Here is a 27,716-nt window from a genome sequence, read left to right on the forward strand (position 1 = left end):
GATTGATTTGTTATAAATCTTCAAGTCTGTGGTCTGAGGGTTGCTTTATCTTCTGTTGTTACTTCTAGATGGTGAACTTGCTCTTGGCCAAGGGGGCAAACATCAATGCTTTTGACAAAAAGGACAGAAGAGCTCTTCACTGGGCAGCGTACATGGGTAAGGCTTGGGCTGCTGCTCCTTCTTTTTCATTTCCTATTCGCAAATTGGTAGCATGTCTTAAAATGGACAGGAACAGACCTGGCCATGGAAAGGGAGTGTTGTAATTACCCTGAAGAGGGAAGGGTTCAGCTGATCTAAATTAACACTGTCCATTTATGGGTTTGCAGCTAGGGAGATCTTGGCTGTGATTTCCTTTTTAAGGCAGTTAATTGTGGGCTTTTTGTGTTGCTTTTCCATTTTGGTCTTCTTATCCCGACTCTAAGTCAAACCTGAGCTATATTTGTGCTAGAAAAAACCCAGGTTATATTTATTTCAGTTTTTACTAAAAAGTACTTTCAATGAAATGCAGGCAAGTGTGATCAAAAATGTAGTGGTTTATTGCAGTGTATAAGCAGCTAGGTAATGATATTCTTAGGAAATGCACAATAGGCACTTTCTTCTTGTTAGGAGAATATTGTCACCTTTTATTCCAGAGTGTACAAGAGCAACTGAATATCTCCCCAAAAAATAAGTGGTGTTACCAAGTGCTGCTTAATTCAAACAGTTTGCCTTATCATTCTTTTCAAGCTAAAGGCAAATTTCTTACATTGGGACATTATAATTTTAAAATACAAGATTGTCTGTGATAGTGGTCACGCTTGTTCAAGAGCTTTTGTTGGCCAAGCTGTATATTTCAGGTTACAGTTGGTGGGGAGCTGTGCACCCTCAGCCAGGAACTCTTTATTTGACATGACAGAAATCTTTATTTTAATCCTGGCACTTTTAGGAATGAGATAATAGATTTCCAACTGTGAGAAAAGGATATTGTGTGGTTTTTTGATATACACAGACACAGATGGAAAGGCTCTTGCCAACAACTGTGATGTGGCTTTTGAGCTAACGAGCTTTGAACTTCACTCTCTGGATTTGAAAGGCTCTTACATTGTGCTGGGCAATTCCACGCCTCTTTTCCATTTAAATGTTTTCAGAAATTCATGATGCACTTTTGAAAGTGTTTAGATAACATCTAAGGCCTAAATTAGCAATGGAGTCTGTAGTGCATTTTAGATAGAAGTTAGATAATGTGATGAGAGCTGTAAATAAACCCTCATAGAGTTTCTGGAATATTTAATTATTTTTGGACACTCATTATCTATAGACTTTGTACATATGATTTCCTAGGTCCTGCACATGACAGAGCTGCCCTTGTCATGAAAGTGCTGTGCAACCCAGATGGAGCACAACTTTGTATGGTGTTTGACATAATAAGTGTTTAATTCCACGGCAGACAGTTCTGTCTCAGCATGAAGCAATAAGACTGTTCCTCTTAATTTTATAATTTATTAAGGTTATTTTTTATCTCTAACAAAAGCCAAGTAGTGTTAGCAGTTGTGTTTGCAGGTGATATCAATAGGATGCTGTTTTGGGAGACTTGCATTGCCATGCTCCTGTGCTCACTGTATCACTACTCTCTGTAAAAGGGAGAATAAAACACACTCTGTTAGCTTGAGAGAAATAAATGGAAAAGAGGCGTGGTTTTGTTCTTTTGGCAACTGGAAAATCAATTCAGTAAAGAGAAATTTGACACATTTGGAGAAGGTGAATGCATGGATTTCTTCACAAGGCCTGGAGCTAGGATTAGAAACATTTATAAAAATGCTTTTTCTTCCTTTGTAAAACTGTGGGAGCACTTTGAAACAGCAGTGAAAGGGCAGTGTGTTAGCAATAAAGCAGTAATCTGGGAGAAGTGATGCTGTGGGATGGTCTATTCATTGATTGCTATCTTTTATCTTTTGAAGGTCACCTGGAAGTTGTTGCCTTACTGATTAATCATGGTGCAGAAGTGACTTGTAAAGACAAGAAGGGTTACACCCCACTTCATGCAGCTGCATCCAATGGGCAGATTAACATTGTGAAACAACTCCTTAACCTGGGGGTGGAGGTATGTGGTAATGTGCACTTTATTTCTATTTAGAGATAGTCTTGTCTTCTTTCTTATGGATGCTGTTAAAGACAGTGACCTCTAAAGAAAAGAGGTCCCATTTATCAGACCACCTCATTCTTCATGTGGTTTATTGGTTCAAGAGTCTGGAGATATTCTGTATTAAAGAAAGGCTGATAGGGACAGTAAATTGCCACCTTGCTGAAGGAATCAGGAGATATATCCTGTTCCTGCAGAAGAAGGTGGAGTATTGAAATTTTCCTTGGGTCAGCATTTCCTTTGATACAATGAATGGTTGTTCTCAATGTATACACTGAGTACTTTACTAAACAGCAGCTCAGGCTGTTTCAGTTTACAGACCTGTATTTCCTCTGTAGCTGATAGATTGTTTTCAATCTGGAAAATAACTTTTTTTTTCAGGGCACAGACTTTTTGTTATTGCCAGTTCCTCAAAGCAGTGGTGAGATGACCAGAGGAGCCTGATCAAACAGTTAATCATAATAAAGACATTGCTTTTGTCATGGTATTTTCAGCTGACTTGACCTGCCAGAAAATTATCAGAAGTTCATGTTCACAGGCTGTTGGCTGTGAAGGGGAATAGCTGTTTCCTGTTTTCAACAGTGCCATGCTAATAAGTCCCTTTAAGTTCCACATTCTCCACCACTGGGGATATGATCTTAGAGATGCCTGTGTTTCATGGAAGGCTGTTCATGCCATTCCTGAGTCTTTTGTGCAATCTGTCTTGTCCTGTTTTACAGAACAGCAGTTGAATACTAAGTTGGTCATCAAGAAGTAATATAATCTTAATGACATCTTTATAATACTGAACTACTGAAAGTGGTTTCTTATTGAAGTGTAAATATCTGTGCACTTTCACATTGTTTTCACTCAGATACCCCCACTCCCTATCCAAAATGAAACTGTGTAAACAGCTGTTATGCCTGGTTCTGTTCACAAAAACTCAATAGTCACTGTTGTAATCTTTTTAAATATAAAGATTGTGAGCTTTTTATTCATCCTGCTTTTCCACTTACATGGAAAATCTTTCCGGCTTGTTAGGAATTTTGTCATCAATATCGTCATTACATAGTCCTGCTATCAGCTTTAAGCTTCACACTGGTTTTAGAGATTGTCAGCAGGATAAAAAGTTAATAATAGGAAAGGTAAAGCATTCCAAGGGAAGCTGTCTGGGAGTATAATTTGTCGATGAAATATGCTGGTGAGAACTATGCCCTGTGACAGTTCAGGCCTCCAGCTATTTCCATTTGCAGCGTGTGATGCATTACGTAAATGCTAAGCTGATCTCTGTAATTTTAACTATGTCTCCTTGTCTCATTTTAGATTGATGAGATGAACATCTATGGAAATACTGCACTTCACATTGCCTGTTACAACGGTCAGGACTCTGTTGTTAATGAGCTGATTGACTATGGTGCTAATGTAAATCAGCCTAATAACAATGGATTCACCCCCTTGCATTTTGCTGCTGCCTCCACTCATGGAGCACTGTGTCTTGAACTACTAGTGAATAATGGGGCAGATGTTAATATTCAGGTAAAAACTTGAATACCAGCTTTACAGTTTTACTTTAGCCTATTTTGCATATCTCATGAGGAAATTGTAACAACAGCTACAGCATGGCTCTAAATCCTTGATGGAATTGGAATGATGCTGAGAATGTTGATCATGAAACTGTTTGGGTGATATTACATCCCAGCAGGGGAGCTTGCAGTGCCTCGATAACAATGAGAACTCTAAACTCTAGGGCAATCACTTTCATGAAGGCACTAAAAAGTACTAAAATATAGTCCCAAGAGCTCTGTCAAAATGTTATCTCAGGGAATGGTGCTAAGTCAAAGAACTATTCCTTTTTAGTGTTTTTCTTCCCTGTATAATATAAATTTAATTAAACCTGACTCCAAAAAGTTCCCTTTCCAGGGTTGCTTGTTACCTGCTTTAGAGCTCCAGCTTACAAACTCTGATTCTGCTTAGGATATCTGAATATTCTTGAAGGCACAACTTACACATCTTAATGAAGTTAAAAGGAACTTGCTGTTATCCAACAGGAGGGTACTGGTATAAGTATTAGAAAACTTGAGGTCTTCTGAGTTCATACAAGATTTTGACTACTTTTGTTAAAATTTTTTGAATTTCAGTTTCCCATCTATGAAGCTGGCATTTAACTTCCAGCATTCAACACCCCTTAAGATCAGTGAATAGCCAGTGCACTGTTTAAACTCAAAATTATTAAGAAGTTAGGGATTGTGCTTGCCAATAAACCGTGCCAATAAACGTAAGTGATATGAGTGGAGGCTGGTACCGCTCCCATCTATTTTCTCATTGTTCAGCTTTCCTGGTCTCAGTTTCTTTCTGTAAAACCCAAAACATTGCTGTGTACTCACTGTATCTTTGCTTTCATGAGCCTTCACGTGCTAAAGCAGTGCTTTTTTCATTCCTGGCAGAGTAAGGACGGGAAGAGCCCCCTGCACATGACAGCTGTCCATGGGAGGTTCACGCGCTCGCAGACCCTCATCCAGAACGGTGAGTTCCTGTCAGCCCCTGGAGTGGCTCTCCAAGACATCAGGCATGTCCACTGATGCAGTTTTCAGTTGTTCTGGCCCAGAGGGCAGCTCTATGAACTTATGCCTTTGAGCTGAACTGACAGCTCTCATTCCATCATGTCATCGCAACCCGAGATTTTGGTTGTTGACAAAATTCCATAATCTTCCAGCTGACAGTGGTCTAGATGATCTACTGAGATTCTTAACCTGAAAGCAAGAGTTCAGAGGTGTATTCAGGTCTCTTTTCTGCTGAGAAGGATGCACAATTTTCTAGTTGTCCTCCTTTGGGAGCCCTGCTGTTCTTAGAGCTCAAACCATTTCTTCTGCTCTGCACTCAGCAGCTGTGCTTTTCTCATCCCTTGCCACTCACTGTCTCCATGAAGTGTTGAATATGTACTCAGCAGGGAGGAGCAGTGCTACCTTGTTTGCTCTGGCACAGCCAGGATTCCTGATTATCAGTCATTTTTCAGGCATCTTTTTTTGTCCAAGAGTACTATAGAATATAGCAATTGTTCTTGTTAGAGATCTGGCAGAGGTCTGTTTCTGAATGACAGAGGTTGCTATTACTGATTCTTTATTAAGCTTCCCAGTTTGGGCCACTATCTGACACAGGATGGTCTGGGCTTTGTTCATTGGCTGTTTTGTTGGTTTTTTCCCCCCAAAAATCCCAACTTGGAATTGAAGTGTGAAATGTTGGAAGTAGTTGAACAATTGTGCTTTAAATGTAATGACGCATTTAAACAAGATTGTGTTTTTAAATGGAGGTCTCCAGTAGATCATGATTCTTTCAGGTCATCGTGCAAATTGTTATCTCTCTCCTGGGATTAAAAAAAAAAGTAATAATAAAAGGGGATAGGGGCAAAATGCAAGAAACTGTGCTTTACTGCAATTTTTAGTTGTTTGGTCTAATAGGCTCAGGCTTAGAGCCATTGTTTGCTCGCTGTTGGATTTCTGTGTGAAAGGACTGGCAGTTCTTCATCTGCCCTTTATGCCGCCTCTTCCACTTACTTGGGTTTCACTTCTTTCTTTCTTTCTTTCTTGGTTTTCTGCCCCTCTAATTTTAGTGTTGTACACAGATCTCATTGCAAGTGACTTTATACCTCATTGCCATGGGATCTCGGGGAAGAGAGAAATGTGAATTATTTAAAGCAATAGAGTTTCATTCTGCAGTACTTAATGAGTTGGCTAACTGTGTCTCAATTTCTGGTTGCTGTCTCTAGCAGCTTGTAGAGGAAGAGTGGATTACCTTAAAATTGGAAAACTGCAAGTGTGATACCTTTCTTTAAAAATGAGGAAAAAGAAATGCTGGGGAATGTTACATAGGTCAGCCAAAGTGGGCAATATCTTGTGTAGATTTCTCAAGAGTAAAATAAGCTGGAACATCACAGTTCTCTTCTACAGCAGTTTAATAGGCTTTGTAAACACAGTACAGTTCTCTGACTTTTCCATGTCCAGTTTCTATTTGTGGACCTCCACTGGTGGATGCTCTACCCCAGGGAACCTGTTCAAGCATTTCACTGACCTTCATTCACCATTAAAAAATTAGAAATTAGAAAGTTTGGAAGGAACCTTAAATATCTTCTAGGTGTAGCCTGTCTACCATGGGGAGGTCATGCCTTGTACTAGATCAGGTTTCTCAGAGCCTCATCCAGCCTGTCCTTGAACACTTCCAGGAATGGGGAATCCACAGCTTCTCAGGGCAAGTGGTCTAGTGCTTTACTAGAGCTCTTCCTGTTGCAATTAAGCCTTGTTACCACCTGTGAATAGTGGACATGCAGTAAATATTACCATATCCTGATGTTAGCAAGACTTCTGACACGCTTTCAGGAAGCATTCTCACAGCAAACCAGCAGAGTATTAAAATACTGCAGCACTAGTGCATAACTGATTGTAAAACTACACTCAGAGATTAGTAATAAATGAATTGTTGTTGAAATGGAAAGTGTAGTGAGGGAGTTTCAGTTTCCCTTCTGGGTCTGGAACTATCCAGTGTTTTCATTAAATGTTTGGATAATGGAAAAGAAATGTGCTTTTAACATTTGGAGAAGAAAATTGTAGTTGGGAGAGACTTAGTTTGGCAGAAGATGGAGTCAGAATGAAAAATTATCTGTAGAACTGGAGACAGAGGTTATAATGCAAGTGGGGCAAAAGAAAAATCACCCACAGAGGCAGGAGTATCAGCTGGACAAGTTCAGAATGGCAACAGCCAGGTGGGTGGCAGTCCCTCGAGAAGGGATCTGGGGCTTCTAGAGGATCAGAAGGTTGTTGACCACAAGTCAGCAGCGCTGTGGTGCTTAAAGAAATGGGTAATGGATGTCCATGGTGCTGTGCAATGTCCAGGAGTGCACAGATAGGAGTGTGGCCAGCAGGCATGAAGTAATCCTGTTTGCTTAGCTCAGCATTGGGAGAGTTAGCTGTAGTACTGGTTTTGGCTTTTGCTTCCACAAGGATGCAGGCCAGCTGGAGAGGACTGGGGGAAAGAGAGAATAGTTGGAGTGCAGTAAACCTGACTGACAAGGAGAGACTGAAAAAGTTACAGTTCTTGGTCCAAAAAGAAAACAGGGACTTGTCTGTAATCTATCTAAAGAAAGAATCCATTTTTCCTGCTTATGTGAATAAAGCATAAGATGCCAGGTTTAAATTGCAAAAGGAAAAGTTCTGCATAAGCACTGTTTGGTTGTGCTTTGGTAAGACACACAAAAAGTATGCAGCACATTTGTTTGCAGTGTGTTCCTGATGGCCTCTGGAGTGAACTCTAATTTACATTGTTGTACAGATAAGGCTGAGTGGCAATGCCTTTACAAATGAGGGTGCAGTTTCAGCAGATTATTTTGTAGTTTATTTCAGGACACCCATTTGTACCTTTAGCTAGGCAACAAATCGAAATTACGTACTTGACCCCTGTACATCATCCCATTCCCACCACTGCAGGTGGAGAGGGAGGTGCAGGTGCTGCTGCCAGACCATGGCTGACAGCTGAGAACTTGCTGTGTGCTGGTCCTTGCTCTGGGAAATTCAGTGCCTCCTCTCTCAGTGGCTAAGAGAGCAGCTCGGGGCTGCTCATGGTGCTGAGACAAACAGCACTTGTGGTCCCTTATTCATGGTGAATTTTTCAGTGTTAATCTGTATGAAAATCTCTTCTGCAGGAGGGGAAATTGACTGTGTAGATAAGGATGGTAACACCCCTCTGCACGTGGCTGCAAGATACGGACACGAGCTTTTGATCAACACCCTCATAACCAGCGGAGCCGATACTGCCAAGTAGGTGCCTCAAGAGGAGCTGTTTGCAAGGATCAAGTGTCGTGTCCAGTGCCTGGAAACACAACTGCTTCTGAAGTAGGGAGGTTAAAACTGACAAGCATAATTGCACTGTACTTCAGTGGGTGACATGAGACTAGAATATGAACGATTGGGAAGTGTGCAGGGAAGCAAACTCTGCTCAGTTCCTGTTGTGCCCACTTGTGTGATTACAAGTTGTACAAGCACTGCTTCTTCCTGAAGCATTGATGTGGGACAGTGGTGGTAATGTACATGAAGTAGGGATGTGTGTGTTATATATACACACACAGAGAGGATTTTTGAGTATTGTTTAGTTATGCTCAAGTTCCTAGGGTCTGTTAAAAGGAGTATAAACAGAGGGGTATGAGATCAGGGTAATGCAGTGCCATGAGAGATATCTGTACCAGGTGTTTCAGAGCAGCATCTGATTTCATGAATGTAAGGTTTTGGAAATTACCTCCACATGTCTCTAAAATATAATTTCTCTTTTACATAGAACCTGCCATAGAAATCAGGGACTTCTCTCGACTTACCTAGTTAGGAAACCCTGCTTTCAAATGCAAATGTCTGGTTTGAATTTGGGAGAGAATTGCAGCTCTCAATATTTTGTTTATTTGCTTGGTGGTGTTCATGCAAGTGACACATTTGCCCATTCTTCTTTGCTAAGTACAGCTGTCACCCTACAAACTCAAAAGGTGGAACAGATCTTTAATTGGCATGGATAATGCAATTCCACATTAGGTTTCAGCTAGTGTCACTGGGTTTTATTAATACAGCCAGCATGAAGATCTTGGTATCTTAACAGACATGTAGGTTTTTCCTCTCTCTTTCTCCAGTACAGTCAGTCACTGTCTATTATCTTGAGGTTTTAGGGGAAAGTGAGATGCACTGGGATAGCCCACTCCACTCTTGGAATCAGGGTTATCCAGTTAGAAATTTCTATTTCACAGTTGGGTAACTGGAACATTGATCAAATAAAATACTTTTTCCAGCAGCAGAAATAAGTGAAATAAGAAGTTGGCTCTGAGATAGCAGGCAGATGGAAATGATGCTACTGCCTGTGCTAAATGTGCTTTCAATATGTGCTGCATGTAAATAACTCTGGGTGAGCTCCCCAAATAGGTTTAGGAAAGAAAATTCTGCAGCACTGTTCACAATAAGTGCAGACAGCTCTGCCAGGCTTTGAGGCAATGCACTGCAAGGGAAAGTGTGCAAGTGATGGGAGAAACCAGTGTGAACAGCACTGCAGAAATGGCACACTGGGTAGCAAATGTGCAGATAGGGGATTTCAGTGGAGACCAGCCAAAAACATCTGCTGGGTGGAAATCTTGACCAAAAAGATTAATAATATTGTGTTAGATAACTAGAGGGAGGAGGAGGCAGAGGGAAATGGATGTAGGGAGAAACAGCAATATGGAATGTCCAATGTTCCCTTAAATAAGTGAATCCGTGGCTGGAAAATGCAGCCTGTTTGTACAGATGCAGCAGCTCAGTGCAGCTTGCAATGTTTTCTTCAAAGAACAGGCTGTCAGATCATCTCTTAATAGATTTCCTCTAAGATATAGATGCTGCTAATAGTAAAATTCAAATCTGTACAGGAGCTCAAGTCAGTGTAGTGAAGCAGCAAGGAGGACATGTGAAGACAGAGAAAGAATGGGCCTGTGGATTCAGGAATTAATAAATTTTTTGAAAACAAACCCAAATTAGTTAAATGCATTTATGTATAAAATCTTGGAGATAGCAAGATATATTTATAAACATCCACATAAAATTATTGTCTTAAGCTTCCTAAGTAATTCTGATTTATGGTGTCTAGAAAGACAAGATCTTTTGTCTTTGGGTCTGTATCTGAAATCCTCTCCCATGAGATGATCATACTCTCCCATCCACCAAATGTCTTGCAGAAGTGAAGGACTGATAGGAATCCATCTGCTATTGTTCTGGAGTTTGTAATTTAAAAAAAAAATCTGCTAGAGCAGGCAGTAGATGATAATCTTGTCAAGCTAGTTGTTTTCAGAGGCTCCATGTTTATGTGCACTTGGAGAACTGCCAGCAGGGTAATATATCTAGAATAACAAGATGCTTTGCACAAAACAATGCTGAATGAAAGACACCAAGATGTCCAGACCCAAAAGTATTCTAAGACAGTGAACAGTGATATGCCTAGGGACTGAACTGGCATGATTTCCTGATATTAATTAAAGTTGCTGAGTGCTCAGCTTGTTTAAAAACTCCATGTTTGCCTGATATGGAATTAGACTGATGGTAAACAGGCTCAATCTAAAGGCGCCCTTTCTTTTCTTACCCATCATGTCTGCTCTGAAAGTTTATTGTGTGATTGAAAAGAGGGAGGAAAAAGTGAAAGGGGAGGTGAGGAAAGTAGCTGGAGCAAATAGGAAAATTAGATTATTAGTTCTTAGGCTGTGGAAGAAAACTGATATGGGAGCCTAAAGGAAAGTGTGAAGCGTCATCTACAAGAAAAAAAAAGGAAAAAAAAGAAAAAAAGAGATTCAGAAATAATATAGAGAATTTTTGGCATTTACATTTCCCTCAAAATGGCAGTTGCTGTATGTGTAGCTGGTGCAGAAATTTGTGGCTCACTGGGCAATTGACTCCAAGCAGTATCTGCTCTCTTACTTCCTCCCCTACCTTGGCTTTGCCTGGAATTTTTGCAAACCATCCTGCCACATTCTGTTCAAAGCAAAATGCCAAGACTTTGCTGCATCAGAATATTTTTAACTCTCAAGGAGGCTGTTAAGGAAATACAGATAAAAATAATGGCAGCCACCAAGAAAGAATCTTCCTAGAAAAGCCTGAGAAAATGTTGCCTTTCTGGAAGGAGCTTTTGATGTGCTGTGTGTGTGTATGTAACCTGCATTTTCTCACGAGGCTGTTGTCCCTTTCAGGTGTGGGATCCACAACATGTTCCCTTTACACTTAGCAGCACTGAATGCCCACTCAGACTGCTGCAGGAAATTGTTGTCATCGGGTGAGTAAATCCCCCAGTGTCCCTGGAACTCCAGCAGTGTTTGTCTCTGCTGCTTGCAGCCCCTTTCCATGCTTTGTTGTGAGTTATTCTAATGAGAGTGCTGCTGTGCTGGGCTGCGTGGGGCAGTGCACCAGAGCATGCAAGGCTTTCCCAAAGCCATGCTGGTAATTCCTGTGTTGTTCGTGCCCAAAGCTCTTTTCTCCCAGCAGGTTCAGAGAGTTTAGACTCTGGGGAGGGAGGGAATTTAGAACCCCTTTCCAAACTGTAGGAATGTGAGATCCTGTTTTGTTTTGGGGATTCTCCCCCTTGCCCACCAAAGGAGTAATTTTGAAGTTATCTCCCTGGGGTCTGCACTGGCACAGGGATTTACATCTCACTGATGATGATCTATTTTGCATGCAGCTAAAGTGTGTTTCTGAATCTATAGTTAAGTACTTAGGCTGGCCAAAGCTCTGGGGGCATGAGAGGGAAAATGAGTGGAAGTGTAGTGTCAAGAGAACAGGCTTGGGATCCTCACCAGAGTCCAAAGCAAAGGAGCCGGAGCTTCCTTATTGCCACCATTTCAAAAGACTCAGTAATCAGTGGTCAAATCCCAAATTCTGCTTTTCCCAGGCAAGAGTTCCTATGAGTTAAAAAATCCTCACCTAGATCATATGAGTTTTCTAGAAAACTCCTTCATTACTTAGCATGTAAAATGTCCTACAACTACTTTTTCCCTCTTAACTTGAGTCCTGTAGGGTATAAAAGAAATGTGAAAAATGATAATTACATACCCCATTATACTGAGACTTGGTGTGCTCTGGCCGTGACCACTAGATAGGAAGAGAAAACACTCTGGGTGAGCAGAGTTAGCACTGTCAGGGTGCAGCCTTTGGCCTCGTGCATCTTGATGAGTATCCCCCTGTGCTGCTGGAAGGCTCTTCCCAATCTGACAACCACGTGCCATGAAAACAGCCCCCGTTCATGTTTAGGCTGACTCTGTGGTTCTTCCTCGTGTCTCCATGTTCTCTGTCTTCCTGTCCTGCTGTCTCAGCCTCCCAAACACCCATCCCAGGCTGCAGACAGGGGTGTGGAGGAGCTGGATGTGGAAATAGGCTCCTGTCACAGCTCCTTTTATAGCGCTGCCAGCGCCAGCAGCCGCTCGCCGTCCCCGTGCCAGCCTCTCTGACTGTGCCTTGCCTTCTGCTTTCTTCCCAACTAACTGATTTTTCTGTCTCTGCGATGTTTCCTGTGGTTTAACTAGGACAAAAGTATAGCATAGTGTCCTTGTTTAGTAATGAGCACGTGCTGTCTGCAGGCTTTGACATAGACACCCCCGACAGCTTCGGGAGAACGTGCCTGCACGCGGCCGCTGCCGGAGGGTGAGTACTGCACCGGGGCTGCTCCAGGCCTTCTTGGGGCACGTTTGGGGCCAGCCAGCTTGGCTGTGCTGTCCACAGAGGAATTCATTGGTATGCAAGGCTGTCTGATGCCATAATTTGGGTCATTTTAGGCTCTCTTTTGCCCCTGCCCTTGTGTAGGGTGAGCTGGGTTGATTTGAAGCATGCGTTTCAGGCAGAGGGGAAAACTCTTTCTTTTCATGCCCCTGAGAAGGCTGTTTCAGCTTTCAGGCCTCCCTGAGAGACACAACAATCTCCAGAAAAGCATCATTCCCTAGGGAACACCCAGTGAGGAGCAGGAGCTGGAGCTCCTGGCAGGCTGCTGGCAGGGGAGTTACTCCTGGCCTCCATCTCTGGACCATGTCCTTGTCCAAAAATGCAGCTGTGCAGCAGTGCCCATCAGGTTGCAGTCTGGGAGTCCAAATGTAGTTCGTCTCACTCTCTCCCATTTTTCAGGTGCCATAAGTTTGTGAAAGAAAAACCAATGCACCAAAGCAACAACAAAAACATAACCAAAACCAAACCCACAGCCTCCAAATTAGAAAGTGAGAAGGCTGCCCCTCTCTTGGGGTGATGCGTTCCTGAAAAGTGGTGGGAGGGCAGAAAAGTGAAATTGAATTGGAAATTGAAATACTTCAATTTAAGATGTAAATGTAGCATTCAGTTATTTTAAATATTTCCAGATAATCCAGTCAGTGAAGTGTTGAGAGGTTAATCTAGCAAAAGGACACAAAGTTTGGCAAGCATTGAGTTTTTACTTTTCTGCTTGAGTACTTTATGGCTCAGAAGACTGCTGAAATGGAGCCTTGGCTACAGCCCTTGGATTCTCTGTGGTTATAACAAGCAGAAATGCTCATCCACAGCAAATACTTGGCAGTCATTCTGGAAATTGCTTTTTCTTCTCACTGGACCGAAATCTATATCGCAAAGTTTTTGTTCCTGAGGGGGAAAATCCCCAAACCCTGATAAAATTGATCCAAATATTGGTTTCATTATTGTTTTGGTATTATTCATCTTGATACTTCTTTCACTTTAGTGTAAGAGGTATGACAGTTACTTGGATGGAGATTATTTTAATATAGTTCAGATGCTACCTCTTTGATAAGGCTGCACCCCAGAAGGATACTAAAAACATCCTGGAAGTCATAAAGAGAAGGAGAGGCTTCAATAAGAAGCAAAAGTGACTAATGAAAATAAACCATATTTTCCCAGTGGTTTATTATGATTGTCATCACTAGCAAGTGTTTTTATTTTTAGTGCATTGTGATGAGTGTTCCATAGTTATTTTATGCAACAGCAATTTAGAGTTGGGATTGACCTACACCAAAATATTGCATTATTGCACCCAGTCCCTTTTTTTTTCCTGTAGCTGGAGATCTACAAAAGCCATTAGTGTATTTCCTGACACAGGCCTCTTACTGCCATTACATTAATGGGAGTTGCATGGGTGCTAGGGAAAGAATTTCAAAGGTCTGCTTGTCTGATTGTGAGCACAAGTGATGCCCCTGTGAAAGACAAGCAGTCTTGGAAAGTGCTGCACCATTTTGTCATTTTCCAGCTTGGAGTCCTACATTTATTTGTTTCAATTACAAAAGATCTCAGAATGTAGCTGGTTTGTTTTCTATTAACAATTACCTGGCTTTAAACAAGACAAAGAAACAGCCAGGCTGTGGTAAATTCTCCTCCACTTTAATAAATGCAGTGTTGATGTGACAATCACTATAACAGCCACACCCCTTTGCTAACAAAGCACTTGGAGATGGGCTTAAATCCATCAACAGTCATCAAATCATATCAGAATATACCTACAAGTGATTCTTGTGATTAAATTTCATTAAATAAACAGGATTTGAGCAAACTGCTTACTGTTGAATGCTCTGCTGAGTGGGGGTGGATTTCGTTAAATGTCACCTCTTCATTATTAGACTGGCATTTCATAAGCTAGCAACAACTTTATTTTAAAGCTCCCTTATAAAATACCAGGTCAGAATGGGTGCACTGCAGTACAGCTGCCATTGAAAATTTCCAAACATGCTGATCACATTTACTGTGCTCTCTTTGGAAAATTAATTATTTTCTTCTTCAGAAGAGAAGTTTGAGGCTTTCTAGTAAAAAAAAAGAAAATAATTTCTTTTTAGAGCTTCACTTTCTGTTAGATTGAATTTCAAGGTGTAGTTTTTGCACAGCAAATAGTACAAAAATAACTACAGTAACTTTTTCCTTTTGGGGGCCAGGAGACAATGGAGGTGTAAGCTTTTGCTTGATTCACCTTTTGTTTTCTTTACTTCTCTTTCCAGTAATGTAGAATGTATAAAACTCTTGCAAAGCAGTGGAGCAGATTTTAATAAGAAGGACAAATGTGGAAGGTAGGTAAATTACAAAGCTCTTTTAAAAAAGAAAGACTCTATCAGGCAAGGAAGAAAGGCCACCTCTGACTGAAAGTCATATGTTCTATGAAAAATGGCAGCAAAATCAGGTAGTTTGGCCTTCTCTGCAGAACCCTTGCCACTGCAGTTTTGTGCCAGCCACACAGGTGCAGGCTTCATTAAATCCATTATACCTATCCCACCCTCTTGAGTTTTTCTTTTAAAAAAATCACAGCTTTTCTTTTTTCCTTACTGCTTAAATTCTTGTGCAGGTGTGCCCAAGACAGCACCTGAGCTATGATGGCAGGACAGCTGCCACTGGATGTGCTTCCTGGAGGGTTTTCCCCCATGGAAAGCGTTGCCATGGGTGTTGCCATGCCAGCTGAGCAAGATGCTGTGAGGGACGCGGTGCTGTGCTCTGCCTCCCAGCTGGGAGAGGCAGCGTGTCTGCAGAGCCACAGCAGAGGCTCCCACAGGCACTGGGCTGTTTGCAAGACACAGATTGATGCTTTGTGTCCTATCAGGCTTTGTAGCAGCACCAGAACTTCCTGTTAATGCAGTATTTTGTTAAATTTCCGTGAATTAAAGTGCTGATATTGACTGATGGAAATCTGTAGGAACGCAGCAATGAAGATTTATCTTTATCCTCCTCAGTACGTGTTGGAATATGAGGTAACAAATTGCCACTTATGTTCCAGGACACCTTTGCACTATGCAGCTGCAAATTGTCATTTCCACTGCATTGAGACCCTGGTGACAACAGGAGCCAATATTAATGAAACAGACGACTGGGGACGCACCCCTTTGCACTACGCTGCTGCTTCTGACATGGACAGAAAGTAAGAGAGCTCTGGGGAATTCCTGCCTTGAGTGTTTCACTAAATCAGTGTCATTTCAGTCTCTTCATGGTGCTCTGCTGTTTGAGCCAAAAGAATGATCCCACTAGCACAGGAATTTCTCTCAGATGTGTGCATAGCTCCACAGAGAGTTGCTGTGCCTGGAAGCCAAGCCCCCAGATGATGTGGCATTTCAGCTCCACAGTTTACCTCTGAAGCTGCACACAATTCTGCAGCCAGCTTGCCCTACAGAGCTGTTTTCACAGTATTGTGTCCTCTGTTTTCCTCTCTGTGGTTTCCTCACAAGATTAAGCTCAGAGAATTTTCTGCATTTGCTTTGCAAGTCCATCAGAAGGGATAGAGCAAGAGACAGCAGGAGGAGAGGTTTTCAATGACAGACATTTGGCATTCTGACAGATTGGTGGGAAAGGTGGGATGGATCTAACCGTCAGTCTCACTCCACTGTCAGAGCAGATAAAAATGCTCACCCTGTCCAAACAGGTTGCTTTTTTAGAGACATGTCTGAGGAATAGCCTTTGTCAGAACACAGTGGTGTTCTTGTGAGAAGGAGCTGCAAGACTTAGAAATGCTGTGGTTACTGGCTGCAATTTTAATTCCCAGATAGTGGAACATTCTGCCAATCTCTTCGTTATAACACACTGTATAAACCAGACTCAATTATCCTGTTCTCTCTCTTCAAAATTGTTAGCAACCTGTATTTATTTTTAGTTCATCCTATGTTTTTCCATCTCACACTGTCTCTAGACACTAAGGATCTAGTTTTTTGCTTTCTTGTATAGTGAGGTCTGGTGAAAGTACAGCTGCATCTCTCCCAGCAGAACACCACCTCAGTGCCATGGCAAGGGAAGTTTGGTTTAACTGTAGGGCAGAGTTCTGAATGCCACATCAGAGCCTCAAGAGCTTCTTCATCATTTTCTGTGATAATACTGATATAAAAAATGCCTTCCCCATCACCCTCAAACCTGAACAGTGCTGGGGAGAAGGAGGCAGAGTCATCAGAGGTCTGTGCTTGGCATGAAAAGCAGCGTTGTAGGAAGGCTTTCACCACTGCCTGTTTCTAATTCTGTCTTACCAGGGTGAGGTGTTACTTGGGGGGGGTTGAGAATGATGATTCAGTGTGTGTTTTTCAGCTTTTGGTTCTTGGTAGGTGAGGTTCCTGCATTTAAACAAGCTCTTGGTTAACTTCAGGATGTTTCTACTTTTATCCCTCATTTTAAAAAAAAAGAAGCTTGTTTTAGTCACATCCTGAAATTTGGAAGAAGTATATGGCTTTTATTTGTCCTCACAATCCAAACCTAAATTGATTCTGATGTGGTGATGCTGTCTTCTTGTTAAATTTTTCAGTTTGAGATGTTCTGGAAGAAGCCTTATTACATAGATCAAATGCTATTTGCAGACCATGATTTAATAGGTCAGCAAATCTTTTTTTTTTTTTTTCCTGCTGAATGTCAAAAAACTTGCAAGGTCAGGCGATCTCATTCCAAAGAATATTCATCATTAACTCTGGATGTGGGTAGTTAATGAGCAGGGAGAAGAATCTGACTGAGATCACACAGTGTTGCCAAGATATTTGACAGAAAGTGAGGCCAGTCAGCTAATGCAGACTCGAGACAGTGATTTAGTATCAGTGATTAAAGTTGCTCTAAATCCTAAATGCTAGAGAAGAACCAGCAGCTTACTGCAGGAGGAAGCAAGGTGTAGTATTCCTGAGTTACTCTGGAAAGGAAAAAAGTGCACAACATTGCTGCAACAACTTGTGTAATGCTCATTGCTGGCTGGAGGAAGTCAGCTCCTTGAAGAGGAGGTTGGGGGTGGGAGCAGACTGCATCAAAATCACCGGTGTGGTATTTTGAGAATAAGTTGCATTTTTCTGTCCTCTGTGCTAAGAAGAAAGAATATTTTAGGTAACTCCCATGAAAATGCTGAAGAACTTGAAAGAGCCACTGAGATGAAGGAAAAAGAAGCTGCATTGTAAGTTTGGTGTCACAAATGCAGTTAGACTTCATTCCTGGAGAATGCCATGGCTTTGGCTTGCAGCCTTACACTCTGCTCTTGCTTGTTCTTTGCTCTGCTAAAAACAGTGCTTGGCTTTAATGAGGGCTAACTTAAAGGAAAGAGCTCCATTCTTTTCTCTGTGCACATATTCCCTGGTATTTCTGTTTCTGTGCTTGTTGCTGTTTTTAGTGGAAGATGTACAGCTTCAGTAATTTTATAATTCTTTAATATCATGTGCTTTAGTGTCACGTAGTGTCTTTAGTGTCATGCACAGCACAGTCTGTATGTTGCAAAAAGAAGTAGCTAATGGCTTTCTCAATGCATTCACTTGGATTAACATTTTCATCTATCTGCTTAATGTTTTTTTTTTTAAAATCCCCTTTATTATATAATGGCCTTACATTCACTCCAGATTAGAGGCTAGGCAAGGAAGTACTAATAACAAAATGACAGTATCTTGATGGTATAAGAGAAAGTGGCAAGAGCTAGAAAGAGCAAAAGGGATCTTTTGAAAAACATAATTGAAAAAAAAGCCAATGAAGAGAATATGTTAATGTAACTTAATTAAATCTTTTTTTTCCAGCCTGCCCTAGTGCATGTTTGGAGACTGATGGTTTGATATCTGAGTTTTTGTGTGAGGAGTAGCAGTTCTAGGCTGTTTATGTCATGTGCACAGACGATTTCAGGTTTTGTAACAGAAAATCAATTTTGTAATCTAGAGTAGCCACAAGAGTTGGGTTGAAGATCTTTTCCATGAAGTTGATCTTCAAAGACAAGTGGGGATTTTCTGTTTAAAAGCATGGTGAATGTGAGAAGCTGTTGGTGAAAAATGATTTGCTGCTCGAAGTACAGGATTCACTGCCAGTGTTCAGTGCCACTTCCAGCTGCAGCGAGGGATGAGCTGTTAAACCTTGTGAGCCCACATTTACCCAGTGAATTGTCCACAGGTGTCTCGAGTTCCTTCTCCAGAACGATGCCAACCCCTCCATCCAGGACAAGGAGGGCTACAACACCGTGCACTACGCGGCTGCCTACGGGCACCGGCAGTGCCTGGAGCTGGTGAGTGCCTGCCTTGGGGTTCCCTGTCTGCTGGTAGGGAATGTGCCTGTGCCAGGATGGGCAGCTCCCCCCATGGCCACTACTGGAGCTCTTTGGACAGCAAGAAATCCATGGAAACCTGCGATATGGGCAGTAAACTCAAATATTTGCACCCAGAGGTATCTTAAAAATGTTTATCTTGATAATCAAGTCCTAATTCAACAACCTGGTGCTTAAGGGTTGTCTTTGAGTGGAGTTAATGTATGCACAAATTAATTTTAAGCGTGATCAAAATATTCCCAGTGTATGCCTAAGTGCCAGGAGTAAGGGACAGTTGCTGGTAAATGACAGTGAATGTGCCTGATCCACCGGGTACTTTATCTGACCTGCATATTGAGAGAGTAAATAACTTTTGCTTCATACCTGCAGTTCCTTTTTTGTCTCTGGCACAACAATGGCAACACTGATAAAGTTACCATAATCAAGATCAATCAACCTTATATGCAAAGCAGCTGAGAATTTTGGGGTTTTTTGAAATTTTTTTAATTCCTTTTTTAATATTCTGGGTCTGAGTGATTAGCAATTGCATCTTCTAAGTTGCCAACAATTTTTAGCCAAACATTGGATTTGGGAGATGTATATAGAATGGATTTATAGATGTATCTGACTTGTTAAAGTGTCATTAAGGTGAGAGTTAACTGCTTGATATACAGGATGATCCAAAATTATATATATTATATATATTACATGTATTATTACTATATACATTATATATGCTATATAGTAGGTAGTATGTATTACATATAAATTGACTTTATTGCTTCCAAAAACTAAGCTCCAATTGGAAAATTGTATAGCTATTCATGCTTTAGTGAGAACACTGTGTGTTGTTAAGTGTTACGTGTTGTTTGGTTCTCTCTCTCTGTGTTGAAGAGTCAAGTATTTGGTTATTGAGAAGGAGCTCTGCACAGCACATGCTGCTCTCACACCACACGTGCCACAACAGGAAAATGCTGCAGCTGGTGCCAGCAGCTTGGGAACCTGGGGCAGTAGCTCTGCCAGGGCAGGCCTGGGGCAGAATTTCAGGTGGGGTGTTGAGCTTTTTTAGCTCCCACCTGCAAGCATGTATATTTAGGACACTTTAAATAGCACTGCTCCTTGTTGCCTGTGGCAGTGAGTTTGGCCTTGCCTTCTCCTGGCACTGATCTCTGGTGCCCGTGGGGCTGGAGGGGCAGCATCTTCACTGGGGATTCTCTTTCAGCCTCCCTGTCAGTCCCTGTGTGCTTGAGGCACAGACTGGGCACAGAGCAAGGCCCCCTCTCTTCTCTTGTGCTTGTGGCTGGGCACATTTTCTGCACATCTCAGTTGCAGGCAATGATCTGCTGTCAAATCCTGGCATTGCTTAAGCTGGGCAGACAAAAGGAAGAGCTGGGAATGCAGAGCATGTCAGAGGTGTTGGGTTTTCTTTTAATCTGGTGGGCCAGAGACAGCTGTGCAGCAAATGTTCTGTATTCAGGCAGAAAAACTCCAAGTTCTTCCCTGTCAGTCTTCCTGTATTTGTGACTAAAGCTGCTGTATGGAAAACCAAGGTCAAGCATCATTTACAGAGTTAGAGTCACCCAGCTGTTCTGTGTACAGTGGTGAAAAACAACTGCCACAAATTTTAGTCCTCTGCATGCACAGGATCAGTGTTTTGTGCTGGGGTGCCAGGATTTTTCCATTTGGGGAACCAGGATTTTTCCACTGGTGTTTGGAGGGTAACAGGCATGTCATTTTCTCTCTGGAATACAAAGGGTAAATGTGTCAGAAAGCATTTGTGCTCATCCAGCAGCAGGACCAGGATCTGTCATCTTTGTACCCACTGTCAGAAGAAGCTGACTCAGTTTTTTTGTCATGAGTTACCAGGTCCTGAGTTTAACAACTTTACATTTGATAACTCTAACTAGTTGATACAGGCACCACCATTACACTGATTTCTTTGCTATGCTGGGATTCAGGATGGCAAAAGGGCTGAAAGCAAAGTCAGGTGGCATTATGTAAATAAACCATTATTTTTCAGTGCTGTATTAGCTGTTATTTTACTAATTTATCCCCTGGGTAAATATTTTTGTTTATTATTGATAGCTGATAAATGAAAATATCTAGGAATCTTCTTGCCTAGAACAAGACAGTTCTTTATGGGCCTAAAACTTGTTAGAGGAAAGAGTTCATATAAAATATGGAACTTTAATTGTGGTCAAAACTAAGTCAAGATGGGTGCAACAATAATCTTGTTTTTCTATGAATCATGATTACTAATATTTCTCTACACACACAATACCTGACTTCAGCAAAATGTTAGGGAATTATTTTGGTGTTCCAGAATATGCCAAGTTTGTAAAAGACCTTGTAAGATTATTTTTTATTTGCCTTCCCCCCTCCCCCACAGTTTTTTAGTAGGTATTTAAGAGAACTTCTTTCTAAAGAAATGTTCACTTTTAAAAGTAGGTCCACAGAAAAAGGTGTGTTATCCAGTGGAGTTTCCTTCACTGGGCAATTTGGTCTGTGCTCTAAGCACCACAGTTTCTCAGCATTATAAAATATTTACACATTTGAATGCAGCTAGGGAAGGACTGGTTTATCTATAGAAACATATTTTCATTCTTTGACTTTTGTGTTTCCCATGAGTCCAATACCTTGGATGGAACTTAGCTGCATATCTTTGTGGGGAGGTATTGGGAGAAATAAGGATTAAGAGTGAAAAGGACATATCTTTGACCCAAACCAAATTTATGTTCTGTGTGTTCAACAAGAGCTCAACAAGAGAAGCTTTTTCCTGGAGGACCTTTAGGTTATCTGGAGTATTAGTGGGGTAGTTGCCCTGCAATGAATGATGTGATGTTGCTAAAAGAGAAGAGTGGAAGCTGATTCCTCAGCTGTCTCTCCATCAGTAGGGAGCCGTTCATAAAGGCTGAGTGGTGGGCATGTGCGCTTGCAAGCCACTGGAACTCCCACCTGCCTTCCTGCTTCCAGAAATAACCTCAGGTTTGTTTAGGCTGGGGCTGACTTTGCTGTTGGCAGTCAGTGACACTGGTCATCACTGCTACCTGGTATTTTAGTGCTGATCCCATGACCAAAACCCTTTGAAAAAAGGAAAAATATTGTGGGTTTTTTTACATTGAAATGATCTCTTATCACAAGAGCTTTATTGGTGTAAAAAGAGTGGAATTTAAATTGTAATTTCACATTAGAATTCTACCTGGAGAGACAGTCAAGCACTTTGTGCTGATAAAACCAGGTTTCTGTGCAGTGCTAGACCAAACAGAATGAAATGCCTGTCTCCTCCAGTGGAATCTCTCCTCTGACTATAAGAAATTATGGATACTTTTTATTTTAATCTGCTCTTCTCTTTATTCCATCAGCAAATGTAATTCCCTCTTTGACTGACAGAAATGGAATTGTTACAGGGGCTAAATCATTTAGGGACGGGAGGAGAGCGTGGTTAAACCAAAAGCTGTGCCCAGCAGAAAAGGCAAACCCCTCTGTGTGTGCTGGGGAGCAGGGGCTGAGGGAGGTGTGTGGCCAGCACACACTGGGAATGGAGAGCTGGGGAGCACCTTTATCAGAGCAGCTCTGCACTGCAAGGCAGATAAGCCATGCCTTCAAACACTTGGCTCCTTAACCTGGCGAGAAACTGCAGTCACTGACTCCATAAATCTCCAGTGTGGCTGCTGCTAATTACCTGTCTCCTACCAACACAAATGTGTTCATTCATCCATCTGAGAGCAGGACCTGGTAATTACTGATAAGTGACTCACAGCAGGGCTGCTATGGGTGGTAAAAAGCTTTTTCCACATGGGGATCTGGCTCCAATGCTCGTCCAGTGGCAGCCCCTGGGCCGCCTTCTGACCCAGATCTCTTTATTCAGGGGAAACAACCTGGGTTTTCTCCTTCATAGTTGCCTGTCTGTCTCCACAACCAACACCCTCTTTCTTAAAGGGATCATGTTGTCTGAGCCAGGGGCAGCAGTGTTTTGTGTGAGGAGTTACTTTCTACCTGTGTCTATGAGAGCTTTTCCATGTGGAGCAGAGAAGCACAAAGTCATTAACCTAAGTGGTTCTAAAAAGGAGAAGAACTTAGGAACTTAATGCTCAAAAAGAACTTTAATACACCTAATTTGTCTGTCAGTTGTAGAACCCCCCAAATCACAGTAGACTGATTTAATTGGTTGAGCTTTGATGTCAGCATTTGTGCAATATGTACCCGGACTCACTGTTTAAATAATCAGTAGGAGCCCATATAGGCTAGATACACTGATATAAGTTAGTTTATAGAAGTGCAATTTGTCTTAGATTTTATGTTTTGGAAAGCAGATAACTTGGATTCTAAAAATGTTTTCTAAAACGCTAATGCTGCTTAGGAAATCAACAAGGTCAGGAATTTACTGTTTGCCCTGGCACCCTGCTGGCACTTTGCTTTTTAGGATAGAGTATTGCTTAGCATCTCTGGGGTTTATTTTCTGTCTCTCTAACACATCTTGTCTTTTTTAGTCGGTGTTTTTATTTTCCTGGGGTGGAGAAGCAAGACACACTTTTGACAGAGAACAGCAAGGCCACTGCAGAACTTCAGGAGATATTTTTCCTTCAGTTAGGAAAGAGATTGTGGACTTCTGCCATTCCCTGAAATACCTTTCTGTGTATCTGTGTGTGTGGTGTTTAAATGTTATGTGTGAAGAATATCTGGCTCCCTCAAATCTACTGAATCCAAAGAAAAGGACGTTTGATCAAGGCGCATTGCATTAGAGTATTAGGCTCTCAGAGCTGTGGTCACTTGGATTTTAGGGGTGCAGTCAGGTTTATTTATCCAAGGCAAGATGTTTGCCTGCATGAGCAGACTTTCAAACAGAAACTGTCACTGGTTTATTGGTATTTGTAGGTTTGCAAAGCAATCTCACTTCATTAAGCAAAGCCTCTCACTGTGTGTGTATTATATATCTGTTGATCTGTGTTTTGTCAATTGAGGAGATGGATCTTAAACACTGTCATTATTCTCCCCTCTTCCTTCCTGCCTTATGAATTAATGTACCTTATATCCATCCACAGTGGCTGTGGGGTCATTGCTTCAGGAGTATTTCTGCTGGGTGTGGACAGTGCAGGATGGGGCACATAGGGTCTGGTCCATGGTTCTGTTCATGCACTGCTTGCAATGCAGTTATTGTACAGGAAAAATAAACCAAGAAACATTTTCAGATTACCATTACACTTGGGTGTTTCTGTCTTTAATTATTCTCATTCTGATTGACATTTTTAATTAGATTGGAAGCAAAACTCCCTTGGATATAGTGAGTAAATGAAAAGCGATTGCATGTTGTGTATCTTTATTTCAACTTCTTAGTATTTTGCAAATCCTTGTATTCACTCTGGTGAAGCCCGAGGAAGAAGAATCACAACTCTTAACCAGCATGCCATGTCCTTGAAGCAATTGCATGTGTGCTGCTTCTGCTTCCATTGGAATTCCTTCTTCCTGCTGCTTGCAGGCTCCAGCTTTGCTCAAGGCTGTTGCTTCTCCTCAGTCAGTCTCAGGGGCTGTGAGGCCAGTGCACGTACCTGGCTGGCATGACACTTCCCTGGATGTTAAAGTAACCCTGCATTTGGCAGTGTGAAATGGAACCACACTTGGCTGTTTTCTAGAAGTTTGTGGCCAATTTTAAAGTGTTTTGGAGAGGAAATGTAAATTACGTGGCTTCAAGCGAGCTTGAATTTATAAAGTACTTGTGTGTGTTTCAGAGTAGAGGCTCAAATGAGAGGAGAGTAGCAAAAATAACACTGAAATGCACATTTTAAAAATTGACTGTCACTGTATTTCACCAGTCCTCAAGTTTTCTCTCTAAAGAGGAAACTTCTAATAATTTCTCTAAATATAAGCCTTCCTATATCTTTTGCAGAGCTGTATGATTTTGCAAAAGAGAGTCCTTAAAGGAAAGTGTGAGGTTTTACAGAACCTCTGAGGTAGAATTTCTGGCCAGAAAGAAACATGATATATGTTATTTGAGTGTGGAAGTCCCAGGTTCAGATCTCTGCTCTGAATGACAAAGGAATTGGACTTCTACATCCCGAGGAGTAACCCACACATTATGCAGGCTGGTGCTGGGGGTGATCTCTCACTCTCATTTGGAGCTATTCTGCATTGTTTAAACACTCACTGGGTGACAATCACCTGTCCCTATGAGCCACTGAGTATGGCACTCCTGTGGCTTAACATGAAATGGTTTGGTATGGAGTGGAAGAGCTCCAAGGGAAGATCAGAGCCCCAGCTGAGAACAGCCCAGGGCCTGGAGGCTGCTTGAGTTTCAGACTTAGATATGTTTAAAGCCCTGAACAGTGTTCTCTGACATGCCAGGTAAGTGTCCTGTTTGCATGGTGGTGACTGCTCTGCTGGGTATTGGGTACTTAAATTTTGTACTGGGGGAGTTGCACAGAGCTACTCACACATCTCTTCAGGGTCAGCCTGAGCTCTGGTGAAAATACTTCTTGCTTAATTTAACTTCACCCATATCTGTGCATGTGAGTGAAATTGATGCCAGTACTGATGAATTGGATTTTTAAAGCCTGATCTTAGGAAAGCATCAGCACTAGGTTAAGAGGCACATTGGTTTTAACCTGATCAAATAATTAAAATAAAATAATTTGATCATGTGTATTTACGAATATGGAGAGAGCTTACAGGATTGCTTGGTTCCCCTGAGGATATATTTGTGCCACTTCACTTTTGAATTTTTCATCAATTAGGAATAATTCTGAGATTTTTAAAATGTACTTCCCTGATTAGAGATAAAGTAGTGAAGAGGTTCATTTTACTGCTCTTTTCTGTGTCATCAGAAACAACTGATGAGGGTTTTCAATCTTGTCCTGGCTACTTGCTGGAAAAGCCTTTATTTATAAGAAGCTGTTGGTGTCATGTTTTCCCAGAGCAGAGACAATTATCTGTTCCAATTTATCAGGAAATATGAGATGCAAAGTGACACCTAGCTCATATATTTGTATTCAGTTCTGAAAGTGACATTAAAAATCGTGACCAGTTGCCACTTCTGAATGACCTTGTGAGTGATCAGCAGCATCACTGCAGAATTCCAACCATTTCTTTTGTCTTTATTGCCTTTTGATCAGCTCTTCACACGTGTGGATGTATCTGAACACTGTTAGATGAATAACTTTTCAGAGTAAAGGCCATTTTTAGAATATACACAGCCAATCTAATGCTTTGCCATTTTACAGTTGGCGTGAGTGGCACCAAACTGCAGGGGCTCACCAGCAGTACTGCCAGGGTGTGTGTTGGGATGTCAAAGCTGCTTTAATAAACAGTAAAACTCTCAAAGAAAAGTCCCTTTAACTTCAGTGCCAGGTAGCACAAACCTGGGACATACCTGTTGGGAGTGCACTGCAATGGCTGTGCCTGGAGGTGCCTGTGCATGATGGCTTGGACAGATTCACACATTCTGTTCTCTTGGAAGATCTGAGATAGTTCCATAGTTCCCATTGTTTCATTGTCTATGGCTTGGACTTTCTTTTGACTCTTGCTTTGAAAAGTGCAGCTTAAACCTTTTATGCATGATGAAAGTATTATCACTTTTTCTGCGTTGTGGTAATTTTAAATTAGTGATATGCTCCACGAAGCTGCTTTTATTTTTTGGTTTTTTAATACCAGAGCTGAATTTTAGCATATATTATGAGGAAAATCATAGGAAGTATCCTGACTCATTAACTGGCATGTCTGAATGCCCCAAAAATGAAGGGGGGAGCCCACACTGTATCCTGCTATAGAGTAATTTATTATAACCACAGAATAAAATCAGACAGTAAATCCTCTTATGCCTGTAAATACCCTTGCTGCACAAATGAAATGGTGTGAACTGTAAAAGTTATTCATCTTCATGCTGAACTGGGGAAGAGAAGAGAGTTTATAATAGTAACCTTGTAGTGCTGTTAGTTTGTAAGACTAGAACTGAATAATCATGTTTAATCTTAGTCTGCATCTCCCAAAGCATTCATGTTCCTGAGTCTGAAGAAGACTTCACAAGATTACTTGCAGTATTAAATGATGCTGTCACAGGAAGTGAAAGGGTCATGCTGGGGATTCCCAAGAGGCAGAAAGAGAAGAAGGATGCCCTTCTCTTCAGAAAGGTTCTGACCTGCCCACAGGGAAGAGCCCCTCTCATGCAGGGTCTTGGCACAGTTCTGACATCCACCTGAAATCTGTCACAGTCAATACAGATAAATGCAATCTGCTACAAGGCAAACTTTTAAAGTCTCAAAAAATAAGAACTGCAGTATGCTGGGACATTGTCCAGTCAGCCCCCAGTAACCATAAACTGTTGGCAATTCATGCTTATTTGTGTGTCTTTGGTGAAGTGCAGCTCCACAGGCAGGGATGGATTGCAGCACAGCAGACATGCTGGGACTGCTCTGTGGGATTTAAGCTTCCATGGCTGCCAGGACAAATGACTCTGAATGATAAATTTACCTTTTTTAAAAACAGCTGCAACTATGGATAGCTTCTTCCAAGTATAATGGAGCTAGAGTCGCCCAAGGACTCACTGTTCTATGTGTTATTATAGCAAATACATGTAATTTACTATAAAAGCATCCTTAGAACCATGGAAACACTGGTAAAACTGGAGGATTTCTTGGTGACTTGGACTTGGTATTTTTTATCTCTTTCTACATTACATTTATCATTCAAGTGACTTAATTGTTAAAAAACAATGCTTGACAAGGAATGCAAAAAAACATTATTAGTGCTGTGTCTTTTATCTTCTCTTCTTGTTCTCCTTTATAATTTCTCCTCTTGCAGTGTATGGCTCTGTTTCTGAGAGCTTCCAGGTTTGCCATCAAATTCTTGTTTGCACTTGACTTTCTGATGGAGATATTCAGCCTTATGACTAATAAGCTCATTAAGCCTGGTCTGCACCAGCCTAAGCTGCTTTGACTAAGCCATGGAGATGCCTTTTGTGAGGGGCTCTCCAATCCCACAATTTGTGCCTTTAGAGCCTTAATTTTGTCAATTTTCTCTGTGGTTTTTTTCATCTGTTTGAAAGGCAATTATCTGCCTTGTTCCTGGAGACTTTTGGAGCCTTCTGACAGGTGAAGGGAAGTATTTACTTGTTATGATTTTGATCCTGGAATTTCAGCATGGT

At 41.5% G+C, this 27,716-nt stretch overlaps 1 protein-coding gene across 9 annotated transcripts in view; it reads left to right on the forward strand.

Annotated features, from left to right (window-relative positions):
• The window catches only part of ANKRD44 (ankyrin repeat domain 44), a 131,160-nt gene that overhangs the window by 81,384 nt on the left and 22,060 nt on the right, over positions 1–27,716 (forward strand). For 5 of the 9 annotated variants that reach the window (XM_063162455.1, XM_063162462.1, XM_063162463.1 and 2 more), the window contains exons 6-17: positions 69–156; positions 1,938–2,080; positions 3,422–3,634; positions 4,543–4,621; positions 7,788–7,902; positions 10,827–10,909; positions 12,207–12,270; positions 14,586–14,654; positions 15,353–15,493; positions 17,399–17,482; positions 18,454–18,565; positions 23,838–23,864. In XM_063162455.1, the coding sequence (XP_063018525.1) occupies positions 69–156; positions 1,938–2,080; positions 3,422–3,634; positions 4,543–4,621; positions 7,788–7,902; positions 10,827–10,909; positions 12,207–12,270; positions 14,586–14,654; positions 15,353–15,493; positions 17,399–17,482; positions 18,454–18,565; positions 23,838–23,864 (1,218 nt within the window). The remainder of the gene's footprint in view (positions 1–68; positions 157–1,937; positions 2,081–3,421; positions 3,635–4,542; positions 4,622–7,787; positions 7,903–10,826; positions 10,910–12,206; positions 12,271–14,585; positions 14,655–15,352; positions 15,494–17,398; positions 17,483–18,453; positions 18,566–23,837; positions 23,865–27,716) is intronic. The other 4 variants (XM_063162459.1, XM_063162464.1, XM_063162456.1 and 1 more) reach the window with 3 other exon arrangements.

The sequence above is a fragment of the Melospiza melodia genome, chromosome 8, assembly GCF_035770615.1.
Source record: "Melospiza melodia melodia isolate bMelMel2 chromosome 8, bMelMel2.pri, whole genome shotgun sequence".
Lineage (NCBI taxonomy): Eukaryota > Metazoa > Chordata > Aves > Passeriformes > Passerellidae > Melospiza > Melospiza melodia.